Here is a 19,128-nt window from a genome sequence, read left to right on the forward strand (position 1 = left end):
AACACTCTCTGCTGCCAGGCACTGCTCCAGATGTTCCTGCTCTGAGTAATGAATCTGACTCAAACCGAAAGGCAGCTCCTTCTACTTCAGATCGAAACAATAAGAAGAAAGCAGAAAGTGAACATGAGGCCATCATATGATGCGCATGCATGTAGCCTCATGTTTCTCTCTCTCTCTGTAAACAGAGCGCGCTCACGCAGTCATGTAGATCAGTCGCCCTCTTCAGGCGATGTGAGGCATTGCTACAGATATTCTGCTCATCACTTCACAATCACTGCTGCTCAGACAAATATTTAACATCTCAGCATGCTCAAATAGAATTTCCTATTTGAAAGATTAATCTCAAAATTAAATAGATTCAATAAAAAAAAAAAATGCTGTTTTTTTTCTGCTTGCAAATTAACTTTTTTGTGCATTTGTTAAACAAAGGTCTTATTAGCATTACTTATGAAATTAAATTGTCATCTAAAAACAAGATGCATATTTTTGTTTATTCAATTCTTACTGTAAGAAGATCACAAAATATCCAGTGGTGATTATATATATATATATATATATATATATATATATATATATATATATATATATATATATATATATATATATATATCACCATATATTTCTTAAGTTCCCGATAGAAAACAAAACAATAAGCAGAAAAGATTCATTAATTATAAATACTCGAGGTCAAGTAAAAATGATTGAATCACACAGAAATGCAGAAAATTACAGAAACTCTTATCAGCTCTGCAGTGTGAGAGCTGGATATTTCAGTTCAGTCCGAAGATGATTGTTATGTAATGCTGTATTTACATGCGTTTATGTGTTTTTATTTATATGTGTTCATGTTGGGTGTCAGGAATGAGGATGAAGATATAAAATAGCTCCCTGTCCTTCCAGTCTCTTAAGCACGAGAGCCTCTTGATTGAGATCGTGGTAGGAATTCTGAAACAACAACGATATTCGGTGAAGCAGCGCAACGTGACATAAAGTACCATATTTTTCGGACTATAAGTCGCACCTGAGTATAAATCGCATCCGTCAAAAAATACGTCATGATGAGGAAAAAAAACATATATAAGTCGCATTTATTTAGAACAAAGCACCAAGAGAAAACATTACCGTCTCCAGCCGCGAGAGGGCGCTCTATGTCTTCAGTGTAGACTACAGCAGCACTGAGCAGAATAGAGCGCCCTCTCGTGGCTAGAGACGGTAATGTTTCTCTTGGTTCATTTCTCTCGGTTCATGTCAAATTCATTTTGATAAATAAGTCGCACCTTACTATAAGTCCCAGGACCAGCCAAACTATGAAAAAAGTGCGACTTATAGTCCGTAAAATACGGTATACAGCAACATGAGAATCAAAGAATCACCTTCATGGATTTCATTGTGTCCTTTCCGTAATAGTGGATGGGCTGTTTCTGGTTCCTGGACTCTGGGTATCCGAATCCAGCCACGTGCACGACGTCACAGTAGTTTAGAGCCACAAACACAGCCAGAATGCCAGTGGTGGGGTGGACAGGTTTCTGACGGAGAAACAGAGAAAACGTGCAGATCAGGAAAAGTGTGTTTAATAGTGTTAGCCTCCTGCAGGGGGCGGATGAAGACAGCTTCAACTCTCCTGTGAAAGAATAAAAACCCCATGAAATCTTATCTTTTAGTTCAATCATCTATAGCTGATTTTATTGCTTATTTGCTATACAAATGTCTAATCAAATAATCTCCCTTCCTTTTGTCCCACTCAAAATAAGCCTGTAGTGTAACACAACCTATTGGCTATAAAGAAAAAACAACATCCCGCACAAGCTTTAATAGGAAATATGTCAACGTAAGCCATCAAATATTGCTTTTAAACGATTTTATGAGGTTTTAAACTTTGTAAAAACGTTTAAAACACACGTACGCTGCCATCAAAACCGCTTCAAATGTATTCTCAGTAAATTATTGCCAGACATCAACTTTTAAGTTGAAAACTTTCCACTTACAGTAGTAAAAGAAGGTAATGCATCTTGGTTTTTCCAGCCCTGACTGCTTTAGTTGCGTCAATCTCTCTCTCTCGTTCCAAGTCATTAGCTTTTCCGCATTGCTCCATGATTTCCACAGCTACTGATCTGTGCGCTCCCACACAAAACACGCTCATACATCTCAGTCTCAGCCTCGCTTCAACAACACGGTCTCCATTTCATCATGTCCATCATTAGAACATGTACTGTATATATAAACACTGTTTGAGAGGAGCTTGAGTGTCGAAATACTTTTGTGCCATTTAAAAAAATGAAATAATAATCATGCCCACAACTTTAGACAGACACATAGATACATGTATTGATGTATTACTACTAATACTACCATTAAACTCAAGCTGTGTTATTGATATACTATTATAATTGATATAATTATTGTTCATTTGTTTTAATGTATCTATTTTCAGTTTACATTTTGTTAATTTTGTTTTGTGGCTTCATCATTCATTCATTTTTAGTTATTTTAGTACTTAAAGACCTATAACAATTCAGATAAATTGAGAAGTGATGCCTTCGGCGACTAGTGGAAAGAAAGGTTTTAGAGTTGGGTGAGGAGGAAGTACAATGCACTTTGAGCTTGTTCTTGTGTTTCCTGGCTGTTACTGGCACGGACCAGAAATACAGTAAACAGACACATTTCTAATCGTGATTCTCTGTGTGTTTATCAGGACACATGTGGACTCTGATTCAGACAAACCTCTTGGCTCTCTCTGACAAACATCAGAATCCAACATTAGCACATGCGAGTGAAAACGGGCTTTGCTCAGCGAAACGTTTGCCAGCTGGGTTGAGATTTTATTAAAAACAGCATCGTTTATGGTTTAAGTCGATCTGTAAGAATGATAATCTGACCTTCACTACTGTAAGGCAAACGGAAAGCAAAGGCATAGGATACTGTTCAAACGTTTACAGCCATTATTTAGTGTAAAGACACACTCAGTTGATCAAAAGTGACAGCATAATGTTACAAAAGATTTCTATTTCAGATAGGTGCTGTTCTTTTGAGCTTTCTATTCGTCAAAGAATCCTGAGAAGTAAAATGTATCATAGCTTTCACAAAGATATTTAACATAGCTTGTTAGCAAATCAGTGTGTTTTCATGATTTCTGAAGATAATGTGACACTGAAGACTGGAGGAATGATGCTGAAAATACAGCGGAGCATCACAGAAATAAATTACACTTTAACACAGATTCAAACAGGAAACAGCTATTTAAAACCTTTGAAACCCCAAAACATTTGCATGGAATCTCTCTGATAAAAATGTATTTTCTTCCACTGACAACTGGAAGATTTGCAGTCAGAAACTAATAATGCAAATACAACATTTTACTGTATTTTTTTATGCTTTTATATGTCTTGAATCCATATATGATGCATTAAAATGCAGCAACTGATCAGGTTTTAAACAAAGTCTCAATACAAACATTTCATAACTATCAAATACCTAAATAGCACTACATACTGTATGCATGTCTGAAATGACAGCAAACGTAATCCTATTACTTGAATCATCTGTTCTGCCAAAGTAAGAGTGTGTCCCGTTCCCTGAATCCCGGCCGTGTGCAGATCTCACCTGTTGTCTGCTCGGTTGCAGGGGAATCTGAAGCAGCTTGCTGGCTGTCAGGCGAAGGAAATATGGGTCCAGGACACGGATCTGACTGCCCCGGCCGAGCCAGATCTGGGGCGGAGGCTTCCAGAAACCCTTTCGGATCTAAATCAAGCACATTGCCTCATGACTACTGGGAAACCAGGTGCATGCTGGGACATGAGGAGAAGAAGTGAGAGAGACTGACCCTCTTCTCATCATACAGGATCTCTTTGAGCCAGCGGAGGTCCTGCTGCTTGAAAGGAACCAGGACCAGCAGGGTGTCTGGGTCATTGTGGACATCGGGGTTATAGGAGGCAGATTCAGGATAAAACAGACGGAGCGTGGTCTTGTTCCCCACGTCCTCCTCGTAGCCTCTCACCGGCGCATCATTCAGCCTGACACAGAAAGATATGGGAGCACTGCATCATAAACTGATAAGCTAGAAATTTAATTTTCTGTAAAGTTGCTTTTCTGTGAAACACTTGAACTGAACGGTGCATAATGAAGTTCAAGGTCGAATCCGATCTGGAGAGTCAGAATCAGCATTGCTTTCTTCCTGTATCGTATTTCTTGAACGAAATCCAGTACTTGTATCTTTCTGATTGTTGGTGCCAAATCCAAAGATCGTACCGGTTTCATGCTTTCTCATAAAACATGATGTGCATTTCATAGCATTGTGTGTATGTGTGTGTGTGGGCATGTTTTTGTGACATATCAGGACACAACTCTGTATAATAACATGGGTATGACACAGGTATTACAAGGAGAGGGTGACTTATGAGGACATAACCCATGTCCCCATTTTTCAAAACACTTATAAATCATACAGAATGAGTTATTTTGAGAAAGTAAAAATGCACAAAGTTTCCTGTGAGGGTTAGGGTTAGGTGTAGAGTTGGTGAAGGGCGATAGAATATACAGTTTCTACAGAATAAAAACCATTACACCTATGGGATGAACACACTTTACACAGAAACAAACATGTGTGTGTGTATGTGTGTGTGTGTGTGTTTGGCAACCCACTTGTAAGGTGAAGACGTCTTAACACCTTAAAGACATGATTGCTATCTTTTTAACTATTTGTTAATTTCTCAGCCCATTTTCACATTCAACAGTATTTCATGCCCAATCCTAACCAGAATTATGACAAAGTCAGCAGAAAGCTTATTCATGAACGGATGTTTAAAGTTCTTTCTTTCTTAAACGCATTGTTCCTCTCTTGTACAGACTGAACAGATACCATTTTTGACATTGATACAGCTGATACAAAAAAAGCCGGCGACATCGGCGACTGGGAGTCAAGAATGAGATCAAGGATGTTCATAACTGGGAAAAGCCACCCTTTAAGCATTATTTTAATGAGTTACTATTACAGAAATATTATACTTAAAAATAATATACTGACCTGTGCACTGACTGTGATGTTTAAAGTCACTTAACTGCGTGCTATTTAAAATTAAACGAAAATTTATTTTATGGCCCACTTAAGTAGGACTTCAGCATGTCTTTAATATTTACTTGTATTTTCTTTGAAATGTGGTTAAAGTTACTGCTGAATGTGTTTTCTTACACATATTTCAAATACAAAATAGGATTTTGTCATTTGTTTTTGATAGAGTTGATAAAAACGGCCTCATATTTTGTATCAAAATCTGTATTTTTGTAGTTTTCAATATTTTTTCAATATTGATCATTTAATAGTTGTTGAAATGCTAAAACGTGTCAATTTTAACTTCCAAATAGGTGTCCATTGAGTTTAGTAGTGTCATGGGTTTTCATACATTTGCATGACTGTGAGAGACATAAGATATTATTGTATTTATGATTAACAAGCAAATTAATAATAAGTTAGAAACTAGCTGCAATTAATACAGGTGCCATCAGCTGTCTTCAGAGTGTTGCTGATGCAAAGTTCACCCTTCGTTTCCAAACACCAAGTCACTAAATTAGGATAAATTTGCAAACTTGTAATCATTAAACTGCAATCAGATAACCAAAAGAGTTACAATTATCCCTGTTCTGCACAGTTTCATTGACGTCATGGACTTGGCGTGAGACACTAAAAGCACATCCTTATCAGCGAACTCCCACATTATAACTTATTTTTTAAAAGGAGTGAGCCTGTGCGGGAAACACCGCCCTTTTTCTCACAAATGAGATGGAGAGGAGCTGGTGTTCTGCTCAAATCTCTGCCTAATGGCGACTTCGAGGCATCAGGATTTGTAACTCAACACCAAATGTCAAGCGGCTCGGCTCTCCTCCCCCGCCGCGATTAGAGGACGAGAGAAACACACTCGGACGAATTCTGCCGTTTGTTAGAGGCTTAGAAAAAATAACAGGCCATTTGTTCATTCCAAGGCTGTAAAGCGGCTTGAGAAACGGTGGCCAAGCAGAGCTTTCATTCAGGAGGTATTGTTAAGCGAGGCTGTTATATCCCACTCAACAGACGTACAATAAAACAAGAATGCAAAATGCAAGCCAGTCTTTCACGCTGTACATAGAAAGAAAAAAAAAATATTCAGTGGACAATGGCCAATAAGAGACGGAGAGCAGAAACTGACTAAAGAGCTCCAACTAAAACATCTGAAGTTGTGCAATGTAGCCAATCACAGCTGTTGATTTCTGGAAGGCAATGGCCAATCAGAAGCAATTAAGTTATAATCCACTCATGCTGTGCTGAAATTGCATGCTCACGAATCCTCTAATTTTAACACACGAAGTGTAGACACTGAAAGATTCATCGTGCATATATTCATTGTGTTATAACAAAGCTTTTGAGATCGCGATTAAGTGAGATTTCAGCCTTTACTTTCAGGTACTGAAATTAACTCTTTATCTGACAAATACTGAGGTCCCTTTATCCAGTTTGGATGAGTTTCATTCTAATTGGTCAAGGACCCTAATTATTTTAATGACTAGTAGCTTATGATTTCATTGTAATGCTGAAATTCAGACAAGTAATGAGTTTGCATTTACATTATTTTATGAAATCACTTATGTCAGCCACTGAATACTATGGGCCTAAAAAAATGAGTAGCTTTCTTTTGGGTATATCTTTATTATACAGTATATATACATACATAGATGTAATATTTTCTTAATTCTGTTTATTTTTATTTATATACTTTCGTTTAACTTTTTTGATTTTCCATGTTGGGGCAACTGCACTTTATTCATTATTAAAGGGATTTGTTATGTTATTATATTAAAGATATTATAAGCTAGATGCAGCCTTTTCTGAGGTTTGCATCCAATGTTCTTGACTTTTATGCATGATACATTTGTTTATGAATAAAGATTGATCTGTTGAAAGCAGTTATTTTGAGTTAGATGCCAAATGCTCTCCTCCTTTTATATTTTACATTGAAGGGGTGAATACAACATATTTGCCCACCATCAACAATAGTTGCCGCACATTCAAATACGATTTTCAAGAAAACAAAAACAAAAAACTGCAAAAAATAAATGCAGAACATGTTCACATCGCTATTAACATTCAGAAACCATTCAGGAAAATGTGTGCACAAATGGGTGAAATGCTAATTAAAGACTGTGTAACAGAAACACTGAAAGGTCAAACAGAGGTGGAGGTTTTATTTACCTGATCACCACGTCGTATTTGTTAATGATCTCCCCCAGTGAACTGTTTTTTATGGAAAAGCCGTTTCCAATGACTGCACACGTCCTGCAGTCTAAGCTGCTGACACACAGAGCACTTTCCATGAGTGCGGTACACAAAAGTGTGTTTTGTAGTGAAATCAGGTGCTAAAGTTCAGAAAATGTGGCTTGCCAACCTAAATATTATAGAAGTGATTTCATTTTATATGCATTTTCTATTCAATTACACATCTGCACTATGTCTAGACACAACTTAAAGGAATAATTCACCCACAGATAATTTGCCTCAAGCCATCCAAGATCTGGATGAGTTTGTTTCTTCATCAGATTTGTAGAAATGTAGCATTGCATCAGTGTCTCATCAATGGATGTGAATGGGTGCCATCAGAATGGGAGTCCAACAGCTGATAAAAACATCACAATAATCCACACCTCTCCAGTCCATCAGTGAACATCTGGAGAAGACAAAAACTGTGTGTTTGTAAGAAACTAATCTATCATTAAGATGGTTTTAACTTCAAAAAGTTACTTCCTGCTACAATATGAGTCCATAATCCTTAATAACATTTCCTCCGTGAAAATCTAGCCTTGTCTGAATCAGGAGAGAAAGCATATAGTATACCAGCACAAATTTAGCACCATTTACAAGCCAAAACAGCCCTAAACAAATATGTGGCTGGATTTTGATGTGAGAGACAACAGGAGATTTTTGTGGCGTTATTATGGATTATGGACTGGTGTTTTGGCTGGAAGCAACCGATTTAAATGTCTTAATGATGGATTTGTTTCTTATAACAGTCCCTCCAGAAAAACGTGATTTTTTTTGTGATTGTTGCAGGTAAAAATCCTTGATTTCGCGGCACGTTTTCTTAAAAAATGTGAAGGAATATGCGGGATATTTTTGCAATTTTATGCGATGAAATTGCGCAACTTGCCAAAATGCGGTTTGATGAAAAAGAGAAAAGAAGGTGACTCCCCCAACACCTTTTTCTCACTAGGCTGCTACCTTAAAGAGTGATTTCTTATTACTTCCTATGATAAGCGAGCACACTAAATCACAGAATATTTAAGTTGCAATCTCTTACTGCAACGTAAATTATTTTACATACTACTAATATAATTACAACTGTAGGTTTTTGGTACTGTTCTGTAACAAAAAAGTGCAATCTTACAACTGTAAAGTTGCATCAACTTCTGAATGAAACTACAACAGTGTTAGTATAGTGAGAAGGGGGTGTTGGGGGAATCACCTTTTTTTCACTATTTCATCTAACCGCAGTTTTCGCAAGTTCTCGCAATATAATTTGGCTTCACTGTCATGTAACAAATCGGGAAACTGCTTTGCGCGTTCTTTTGCGCTTATTTTTGTTGGCAAATAAGAATGATTTGCGCGCTTCAAGTTTCACCCTGGTTTCACCGCAGGGTTTGCAGATGATGTTCACGTCACGTAATTACGTCGCTTCATAAGGTTCCCAGGCAATAGGGGAAAATGGCAATTTACTTGTGTGAAGGAAACACAACATTTTTCAACTTTCTGCTAATATATATGTGAGTTTTTTGCAACGAAAATACAGGGATTATGAAATCATTTGAAAAAATGCGACCCCGCATAAATATGCGGCCTTTGGCTGATTATGCATTAAATCAAGCGATCGCATAATCGCGTTTTTCTGGAGGGACTGTCATAAACACACAGCTATTCTCTACACAGTATGTTAACTGATGGACTTGAGTGCTGTGGATTATTGTGATGTTTTTATCAGCTGTTTGGACTCATTTCGACGGCACCCATTCACTGCTGAGCATCCATTGATGAGCAAGTAATGAGATGCTAAATTTCCCCAAATCTGAAACTCATCTACACCTTGGATGACCTGAGGGTGTGTGGATTTTTAGCAAATAGTTATTACTTTATCAACAGACATTAAACAAACTATTAATAGAGAAACCTGATCAAATGAAAAAGTACAAATTAAAATTAATTGGCAACTAGAAATTGAGTAAACACACTTGCATATTTAGTCACTATTAGCCGTTCTCCTTTCAGTGGTTATTATATTAAGCAAGATAGTATTGAACACGAGCAAGAGCATTACTGTAATTAATGTGTAATGTGTGCAGTAATTCACTCCACACCGCAACAAAGTCATAAGCAACTGAAGCAAACGACCATATTTTAGGAATGGGTTTCTACAAGCTTATGGCAGCTTGAGTTCAGAGTTTAGATACTTGCGAAAGCAGCTCGGCCGTACTTCACCTCTCAATGTTTGCTGGCATTGTGTAGCTGGAAGTCACTGCCAAGACCTTCAGAAGCAGGAGCTCTGCAGAGACAAAGAAGAAAGCATCTGAACAAAGTGCACCATTATGAATGTATCAACATGAATGGATTGCATGCAGCACCATGAGCATAGTTAGAACAGACTAATTATTTATAAACGTGGACTGAATGGTTTCGGGGGCATGTGAGATTTCAGCAACAAGATTTATGTGATCATGTGCTCAAGTCAGATTTAACATAAGCATTAGCTCAATGACTCTGCAGTAGATTTAACTATTGTATTAAAGGAAAGATTATAAAGATTATAAGATGTACATACCGCTGCCTTTAATACCGTAGGGCAGAGCTTCAGATGACAGATGTTCCCGCCAGAAGAAATCCTCCAGCTTTAGAAAGAGCTCAGTCTTTCGGCTCACGCTGTGTCAGTGAAACAAAACACAGACTCACATACAAACTACTAGACATTGACTTAATCACAGACTTCTAATCTTAAATTCATTATAAAAAATAAAAAAAATAGAAAATATTAATTGTGTGAAAATTACATTTATTCTCAGTTTTATATATATATATATATATATATATATATATATATATATATATATATATATATATATATATATTTATTTATTTATTTATTTTTATTTTATTTATTTTGGGGGGGGGGGGGGGGGGGGGTGATTATATGCAGAACTGTCCAAATAATTAACACAGCATCCAAACATTTATTTAATTTGTAATTTATCTGTGTGAGTGTGTGTGTGTGTGTGTGTGTGTGCGCGTATGCATATGTTTGAACAGTATTCTTAATATTATCATCATATAATAATATGATAACAATTAATTATTCACATTATATACATATATTACTGACCATTTATTTAAAACAATTATGACAATAAATTTTATTTTTAATAAAATAAATTAATGATAAATAAAATAAATATTTTTAATAATCCTATTTTTTGTATGTATTCATTGAAATTGTATTTACATTTTATATTAATATGATGATATTCCATTAATGGTAATACAAATGTCTATCTGTGTTTTATAAATCTAAAATGTGTTTTTTTAATGAAATGTAAATATTTTGTAATGATATACACTATTGATCAAAACTCTGGGATCTGTTTTTTTTATTTATTTTTTTTTAATAACAGCATTAGCATTTGTTCTTTCTTTCTTTCTTTCTTTCTTTCTTTCTTTCTTTGAAAGAGATTAACACTTGTATTCAGCAAGTGTTACGTTAATAAAAAATGATATTAAAGACTTGAATTGTTAGAAAATATTTATATTTTAAATAAGTGATGTTCTTGTATTCAACATGAAAATTCTGACAAAAAATATTACAGGTTCCAGTAGACATCAGAATAATAATTTAAGCATATTACAATGATTCCTAAAAGATCATGTAACACCAAAAGGATGGAGTTAATGATGCACAGAAATAAAATATATTTTAAAGCACATTAAAATAGAAACGTACTATTTTGAATTGTAATAATATTTCGCAATATTAATTTTTTTCTGTATTTTTGATCAAATAAATACAAAAGCCTTGATGAGCATAAGACACACACACACACACACACACACACATGAAAACAATGACAGAATTGTGCTGTGATGACACACATATTACACGCAACACTCGTTTAGCTGTGTTGTCTTTGTGTAATGCTCAAAAGCTTGAGAAGCACATGTTAGGGTTAACCCAGCTAGTCTGGCACAACAGCACAGCCAGAATCATCACACATGGATGTGTTGGTTTTACAGTGCTCCCACCGACCGAGAGCCAGAGGAGGGTCCGTTTTCATTAAGTGCCCTGTTATTCTCTGGCTACACCAGCTGCAGGAGAAATCCTGATGGCTTTTAAGAGCTGATGTTAGGAAAAAAGCTGTGCATTTTCACCCTTTCTGTGCCTGTATTCTGTGACAGAGTAAACCATTTTGAATACATCGCCCCAGACTGTTGGCCAAGTGATATGAGCTAAAACCTTTTAAGTTGATCTGAGCACATGCAAGTTTTTGAGTAAAAAACAAAACAAAAAAACATTATTTGTGGATTATTTTGTCAATGTTGACTAATAAACTGAGGTGCAAAAACACCTCAGGGACGATCAGAAAATCATTCAATATCACGGACATCTATAGTGTTCAGAACACTGTTTCAGTATTTGCATGTGTGTACTGTGTATATTCATTAGCCTCTGTACATATAAATACACAATGCATGTATATATTTCAGAAAAATATGTTAGGTTTATTTATGAAATATATTTGTATTCAATATATATTATATGAATATGAATATATACTTGTAAATATTTTCAAAATATATACTGTATGGGTGTAATTATATATATATATATAATAAATACACAAACCTCTCTACTGTAAAAATTACACTTGGATGAAAATTGATCATGTATTTGTTGCAGACATGCTGTCTTCAGGTGGAAAAGAAAAATAATAGGACATGTGTGCGTGCGTGTTTGTTAATATTTTATTGATTTGCACTCAGGATGTTTTAAAGCCTTCATTTTTTTGTGTGGTTGTTTGTTAAACTTTGGATAGGGTATACAGATTTTATTAAAAACATATTTTAAATAAATCCATTTTCCAATTCCAGTCAAGGTTTGACTTTTTATAAACATTTAGCCTTACTGAATGGAGTCAATCTTTTTGTTTGTTTGTTTAGATTGCATTTCTAAAAATAAGTAATCAAGTTTTGAACCACTCATATTAAGGAAATAATTTTGATTAAAAAAAATAAAATAAAATAAAAAGATTTATTCTTATTCTATGCCCCACAGAAACAAAAAATAATAATAAAGTCATTCAGGTTTGGAACGACATGAGAGGGAGTAAAATGATGACAGAATCTGAATTTTTCCAATTTTCAAGCTTGGTAAGCTACAGTTTCCCCAAAACAGGTTAAACGTGTTAATATGAGGTCACATACTTTAATTTGAGATCCTCCCATTTCCTCTGCAAGTGAAAGTTGTGACATAGAGAAACAGTGGGCTGAGGGGACTTTCCGCTGCGTCCATTGCTTGAAGAAAAGAAGAAATCAGTAGTTAGCATAAGTACACCTTGAAAGCTTTTGCATGTCTCAACCTGAGTAGAACAAAAACAATAATAACCAATGAAAACGTTATGTATTTAATACACTGGAGTTGACGGCACTAACCTCTCAAAGTAGAACTGGGAGCAATAGTAACAGATGAAGAAGAGCACAACTGGGAGAAGTGTTAAAAACCATGCTAAAAGAGAACAAGAAACAGAGAAAGACAGCTTTTATTAAAACGTACAACCAGGTGAAGGGAATCTTCGGTTATCTTCACATTTCACACCTCTAATAATTTAACAATTAATCCTGGGTATTCGTAATCTGACATTTAACACTCATTTTAGGTTAGTGTTCATATGTACATATTTGCAGTGTCATTGATTGGATTATATACTGTACATACATAAGAGCTTTAGAGTTCTGTAGAAGTTTGGTTCTGAAATGCAGAAGCAGTGTTAACCCCCTTGGAAGGTATATTTGGTAGAAGACAACTGAGCGTCTGTGACAGTGGAATTTGTAGTTGTAGAGAATAGCCACACGTGTGCAACAGTAAATTTGAAGTCACAGACAAAAGTTGCAAACTTGTAGATTTTTTTCTCTCTCTTGAATATGGTGCAAAACACATTCACACTGCTTCATCAAAAAATGTGAAGTCACAGACAATTTTTGTACATCCGCAAATCAGTATGTGAATTCTTGCAATGAGATTTGCATGCTTGTAGAATGTTTTCTTACATATATATATATATATATTTTTTTTTTACTTGGATCCATTTTCTAGCACACTGCTGCTGTGTGTGTGTATGCACTTGGAAGGGTTAAACGCAGAGCACCAATTCCAAGCATGGGTTGGAATTGGGAAGTCGTGGCCTAGTGGTTAGAGAGATTGATTCCTTACCCAAGGGCTGTGGGTTTGAATCCCGGGCTGGCAATACCACGACTTAGGTGCCCTTGAGCAAGGCATCGAACCCCAAACTGCTCCGGGTGTGTGCTCACAGTGTGTGTGTGTTCACTGCTCTGTATGTGTGCACTTTGGATGGGTTAAATGCAGAGCACAAATTCTGAGTATGGGTCACCATACTTGGCTGAATGTCATGTCACCTTTTTTTCACATTGCCATACTTGGCAAATGTCACGACTTTCACTTTTTAATTTTTTATATCAGAGAATATTATAATTCTTTGCTGCCTCTTTACTAACCCAGAGGAATGGGACTAGACATGTGCCGACATTCGGTAATGTGATATATCACGGTAATGAATATGCACAATATTGTTATCATGGGCACTTCTAAATACTGTGAATAATTATATATATTACAAATTATTCAGAATAAGGGTACTTTTACCATCAACTGGTCAAAATGCACAACACCTGCTTGAAACAAGCACGCATTAGAAGCACATGAGGAACACGTGAGAGACGTGATGAATGAAAGCACATTCACTGTCTGACAGCAGATGACGCTAAACTGCAGAAAATGCAGTCCTTACCCTGGAAACCCAAGAAATAAAGCAGCTGCACTACTTTCTATTATGTGTTAAAATACCCATTCAGATTTGTGGATTTGCTATGTTGTTCATCACAGTGCCAAATACTATTTAGATTTAATATGCTATGTATTTTGACACTTTTTTACATTTTAATCTGGACTAAACCATGCCCTAGATATTATTTGAAAGTGTTTGGATTTTTCAGTGTTCATTCACACTTTACATTAGGGCTTCATTAGTTAACATTAATTAATTAATTAGTTAATTCTCCTGAACATAAAACACGTTATTAAAATCAAAAGCTGCAACTGTGTCATGTAATGAGCTAACATGAACTAAGAGTTGTATTTTTTAACAAAGATTAATAACTTCGCAAATTTACCTGTTTCTCATTATAAATGCTAATGCATTCACTAAACGCTGGTTCACACGGCAGGATAACTGGGCCGATTTTAGCCCCGATTCACCCCTTCCGACAATCTTAGGATGCTCCGATTATCGTAAAATAATCTGATCAAATATTCCTGCCGTGTGTGGTGTGTTAAGACTGCTCTCCTCTGCTCGGAAGAATGTTGGGACCGCTCCGATCTCACATCGGGGATATCCAACATGTTGGATTTATTTGGCCCGATTTCTTCTCGTGTTTGATGTCCCCCGAGGACAAACAAACACGCAGACTGTGGACTGTGGCGTGTAGCCAATCAGAAAGCGAGGTGACGAGGCGGTGAGGAAGTACCGGGAAACAAAATCAAAACAGCTGGTGTATATAATATAACAAATACAAATAAAGTCAATGGGCATAACTACATCCACAACTGCAGTCCACCAGAGTACATGGAAACAAATATATGAACGTTTATTTCGACGGTTATTAATCTGTGTAGTACGTAACAACATTTCTATGAGATAAAACAACAACTTATCTCCATATTATGATAAAGCAAGTATAGTCCATGCTCGCGTGGTCTCCACCTCTTTGACCATCGCCTTTTCTTGTTTTTCTTATGTTTTTTTTTTTTTTCTCGTTAAAAACAAAGCACAAACTATGGCCACTGCATCCTCTTCGTCCGCCATGATTGTTTACTCTAAAGTCACGTTTGATCTCGAGGGATTTTGCGCGATTTCCCGTCTGACCTGGGAATGCTCGGGAGTCAAATCGGTTCGTGTGTTAATATTGCCGTGTTGGTGCACACCACACGGAACGACCAAAACTGTAAGACCCGTGATTTTTTATCGCCGTGTGTGGGGTCTCTCAGGTTTGGAAAATCGGCCGACAATTTTAAAATCGTCCCGTGTGAACCAGGCTTAAGGTTAACTAATGAGACCAATGTGGATCATCTGCCATTTCATACAGTCGATTGATGACTAATATGAGGCAGAGCAACAACTTACTGCATGATTTAGCCTTGAGAATATCCCTAAAATTCAAGATATGGGGCAAAATGCTTCATGTTTGAAATTTTGTCACATATTTACATCACATAGTTAAGAAATATCACACGAGCTGTAGGCTAAGTGCAATATCAAATGAGTGAAAATGTGATACTCATCTTATACAACAGTTCATTAAGAAGTTAATATTGTGTTATTTTAGACACAATGTTGTCTGTTTTGCTCAATTTTGCCAACCAAAATATAAAGACAAATCAGAACTGTTTATCCCCGAACAACCCACAGTGGCATTTCATTTTTTAATCCACACTTTAAACTATTTGGTGAACCATTTGGGCATGTTGAACCATTGGCTGATAGGTGTATGACATGAAAGTACAGCGAGAGCGGATCAAAAGCACAAGGAGTCATCTGCTCTTTAAGCTCTTGTGGTTTTTGATGCCACACACCAATCGGTCTGATGGTGATGATCCACTTCAAGTCAAACAAGCCTAATGATTCAATGAACCATTCATATAGAATAATTTACTTCACTCCTGCATGAATCAGCCATTTGAACAAATCAAACGAATTAATAAATGACTCGATGACTTACAGTAATCATTAAGTCATTACCATCACCTTCTGCCAGTTTTAGTTTATTATTTAGAGTATCATTTCATTAAATTATTTCATATTTACATAGTAATAATTATAAAATTAAGAAAATAAATTATTAAAGTTATAGTTAATTCAACCGAAAATGACAATTACTGTGTCATCATTTACTCACATTGTCCAAAAAGTATGTGTAATACATTTTATCAAACTAAATATTTCTTGCTGAACCTACTTTTTGTTATCTCTGTTTGATGCTTTGCACAACAATGATCTTTTCAGAGCGATTTCCCCAAATTTGATGTGTGATTAATTTACCAGCGATTAACTTACCAGCCCTAATTATAATGTATTTTAATTGTTGTTATGATTATTCATGAAATGATACAACATATTATAAGGGTTTTTATAATGCATTATGCATTCATTATAATGCCTTAAGAATATTCTTGTCATGATTCTGCCCTCGTGTCCTTGATTTTTCTCTAGTCTTGAGGCAGGATCATGACTGGCCCATGTTTTGTGCGCAAGCACATGGCCTTGTCTTTGGGCCATGTGCTGGTGTTGTCTCGTTTCCTTGCCCCGCCCCCTTGTTATCCTTGTTCTGTCATTATTGTTTTACCTGTGTCACCTGTTATGTTATCATTAGTCTCCCTATTTCAATCCCCTTGTGTTTGCTGTCTAGTGCGGATCATTGTTACACTTTGAAAAAATGTTGTGAGACCTGTGGATTGTTTTTATTTTCCCCTTTTGTCATTTAATAAACCCTGTGTATAGTGCATTCTTTCTGTGCCTGAGTTCCTCCCCGCACCCCAATCGTGACAGAATTAACTGCCAAAGAAAGAACTCAGCAGACAGGATGTCCTCCGAACCTCAGCGACAACTGGAGTTCCATAAGCAATGCTGGTTGTCATTCACCACTGACAAGAGGAGGGTCAGCCTTCCATTCTCGTCCCAGGTTGAGTGTGTCCTGAGAAACTATGCCCGACTATGGGAGAGTTTCTCCCAGGAGGAGCCGCAGGTTTTTCCCTCGAGGTCCCCACCTTCTGCCAAGCTGCCAGTGATCTCGGAGGGTCGTGTCCTGGCCGTTGCAACACTGGGGGATCAGGCTCATCCCTCCCCGAATCCTGAGGCACCTTCCACATCAGTCTCTGCAAGAAGCAAGGGAAACGGTTCTCGTGGGAGTCTGCCTCGGAATCCTCTGCATCAGAGTCAACCCTGCCTGAGACTGAACTTCCCTAACCAGTCACAGATCCGGCTATTCCCTCTGCACCGTGACCAAGGAGAAAGAGGAGGAAGAAGGGTTCTTTCGGTCCTCCATCCCTGTCTCCCCCTGAGTCTGCGATGCCTCTCCAACCCACCGCTGTAACTGAGAGCGCTGTTCCTGAGCATGCTGCTTTAAGCGCGGTTCCAGAGGTTGCTGCAGAGGAGGCTGTTCCGAAGACTGCGGTGGAAAGTGTTGTTCCTGAGATTACCTCAGTACAGGAGGTTTCTGAACCAGCAACAGAGAGAACTGTGTCTGAGTCTGCAGTCGTGAGTGCTGAGGAGATCCCGAGCCATCTTCAGTGAGTGCTGTTCCCGAGCCAGCTTCAGTGAGCGCTGAAGCTGAGCCAGCTGCAGTGAGCGCTGATCCCGAGCCAGCAGCAGTGAGCGCTGATCCCCAGCCAGCAGCAGTGAGCGCTGATCCCCAGCCAGCTGCAGTGAGCGCTGATCCCGAGCCAGCAGCAGTGAGCGCTGATCCCCAGCCAGCAGCAGTGAGCGCTGATCCCCAGCCAGCAGCAGTGAGCGCTGATCCCCAGCCAGCTTCAGTGAGAGCTGTTCCCGAGCCAGCTGCAGTGAGCGCTGTTCCCGAGCCAGCAGCAGTGAGCGCTGATCCCCAGCCAGCAGCAGTGAGCGCTGATCCCGAGCCAGCTGCAGTGAGCGCTGTTCCCGAGCCAGCTGCAGTGAGCGCTGTTCCCGAGCCAGCTGCAGTGAGCGCTGATCCCGAGCCAGCAGCAGTGAGCGCTGATCCCGAGCCAGCTGCAGTAAGTGCTGATACCGAGCCAACTGCAGTGAGCGTTAATCCCGAGCCAGCTTCAGAGAGTGCCCTTTTCCCGAGCCAGCTTCAGTTAGCGCTGTTCCCCAGCCAGCTTCAGTGAGCGCTGTTCCCGAGCCAGCTGCAGTGAGCGCTTATCCCGAGCCAGCTGCAGTGAGCGCTGATCCCGAGCCAGCTGCAGTGAGCGCTGATACCGAGCCAACTGCAGTGAGCGTTGATCCCGAGCCAGCTGCAGTGAGCGTTGATCCCGAGCCAGCTGCAGTGAGCGCTGATACCGAGCCAGCTGCAGTGAGCGTTGATACCGAGCCAGCTGCAGTGAGCTCCTTTCCAGAGCCAGCTTCTGTCAACACCACTGCAGAATCAGAGATGAGTGTGGATTCAGATGGAAGCTCTGATTCCGGGTCTGTTACTGTGAACCCCGGACCATTTCCCACTTCACTGTTGCCTGCGGTACCCCCTGTCACAGTACAACCCCGGACTGTTTCTGCCAAGATCACTTCCCACTCTACGCCACCCAGACCTGCCCAGACCCCTCGTTATCAGCCATCGTCCCGTCAACCTAAGACCTCTGCTCCACCCATCCGCCCTGGACTTTCCCCCCATGAACTTTGTTGTTACGCCTCCTCCCCTTCCTTGTTTGTTTTTTCTGATTTGTCAACCAAACCCTGTCGTGGTGTATTCATGTTTACCTTTATTGTTCTTTGTCATGTTTTGTTGGTTTGTCTGTATCTCAGTCAGTCATGTCCCACGTTTGATGTCTCGTTGAGGAGCGTCTGGAAGCCGCTCCTTAAAGGAGGGGTTCTGTCATGATTCTGCCCTTATGTCCTTGATTTTTCTCTAGTCTTGAGGCAGGATCATGACAGGCCCGTGTTTTGTGTGCAAGCACATGTTCTTGTCTTTGGGCCATGTGCTGGTGTTGTCTCGTTTCCTTGCCCCGCCCCCTTGTTCTGTCATTATTGTTTTACCTGTGTCACCTGTTATGTTATCATTAGTCTCCCTATTTCAATCCCCTTATGTTTGCTGTC

At 38.5% G+C, this 19,128-nt stretch overlaps 1 protein-coding gene across 5 annotated transcripts in view; it reads right to left on the bottom strand.

The window, feature by feature from the left end:
- Window positions 1-595: 595 nt before the first annotated feature.
- Window positions 596-19,128, bottom strand: part of LOC113118703 (CMP-N-acetylneuraminate-beta-galactosamide-alpha-2,3-sialyltransferase 4-like) — a 55,948-nt gene continuing 37,415 nt past the window's right edge. For 2 of the 5 annotated variants that reach the window (XM_026288089.1, XM_026288088.1), the window contains exons 3-11: window positions 12,707-12,779; window positions 12,479-12,568; window positions 9,831-9,928; window positions 9,491-9,554; window positions 7,217-7,315; window positions 3,821-4,010; window positions 3,601-3,738; window positions 1,374-1,526; window positions 597-945 (exon numbers count right to left, since the gene is read on the bottom strand). In XM_026288089.1, coding sequence (XP_026143874.1) covers window positions 856-945; window positions 1,374-1,526; window positions 3,601-3,738; window positions 3,821-4,010; window positions 7,217-7,315; window positions 9,491-9,554; window positions 9,831-9,928; window positions 12,479-12,568; window positions 12,707-12,779 — 995 coding nt within the window. In that variant the 3' untranslated portion in view covers window positions 597-855. Of the gene's footprint in view, window positions 946-1,373; window positions 1,527-3,600; window positions 3,739-3,820; window positions 4,011-7,216; window positions 7,316-9,490; window positions 9,555-9,830; window positions 9,929-12,478; window positions 12,569-12,706; window positions 12,780-19,128 lie in introns of all 5 variants that reach the window. The other 3 variants (XM_026288090.1, XM_026288091.1, XM_026288092.1) reach the window with 3 other exon arrangements.

Source organism: Carassius auratus, chromosome 18, assembly GCF_003368295.1.
Source record: "Carassius auratus strain Wakin chromosome 18, ASM336829v1, whole genome shotgun sequence".
NCBI lineage: Eukaryota > Metazoa > Chordata > Actinopteri > Cypriniformes > Cyprinidae > Carassius > Carassius auratus.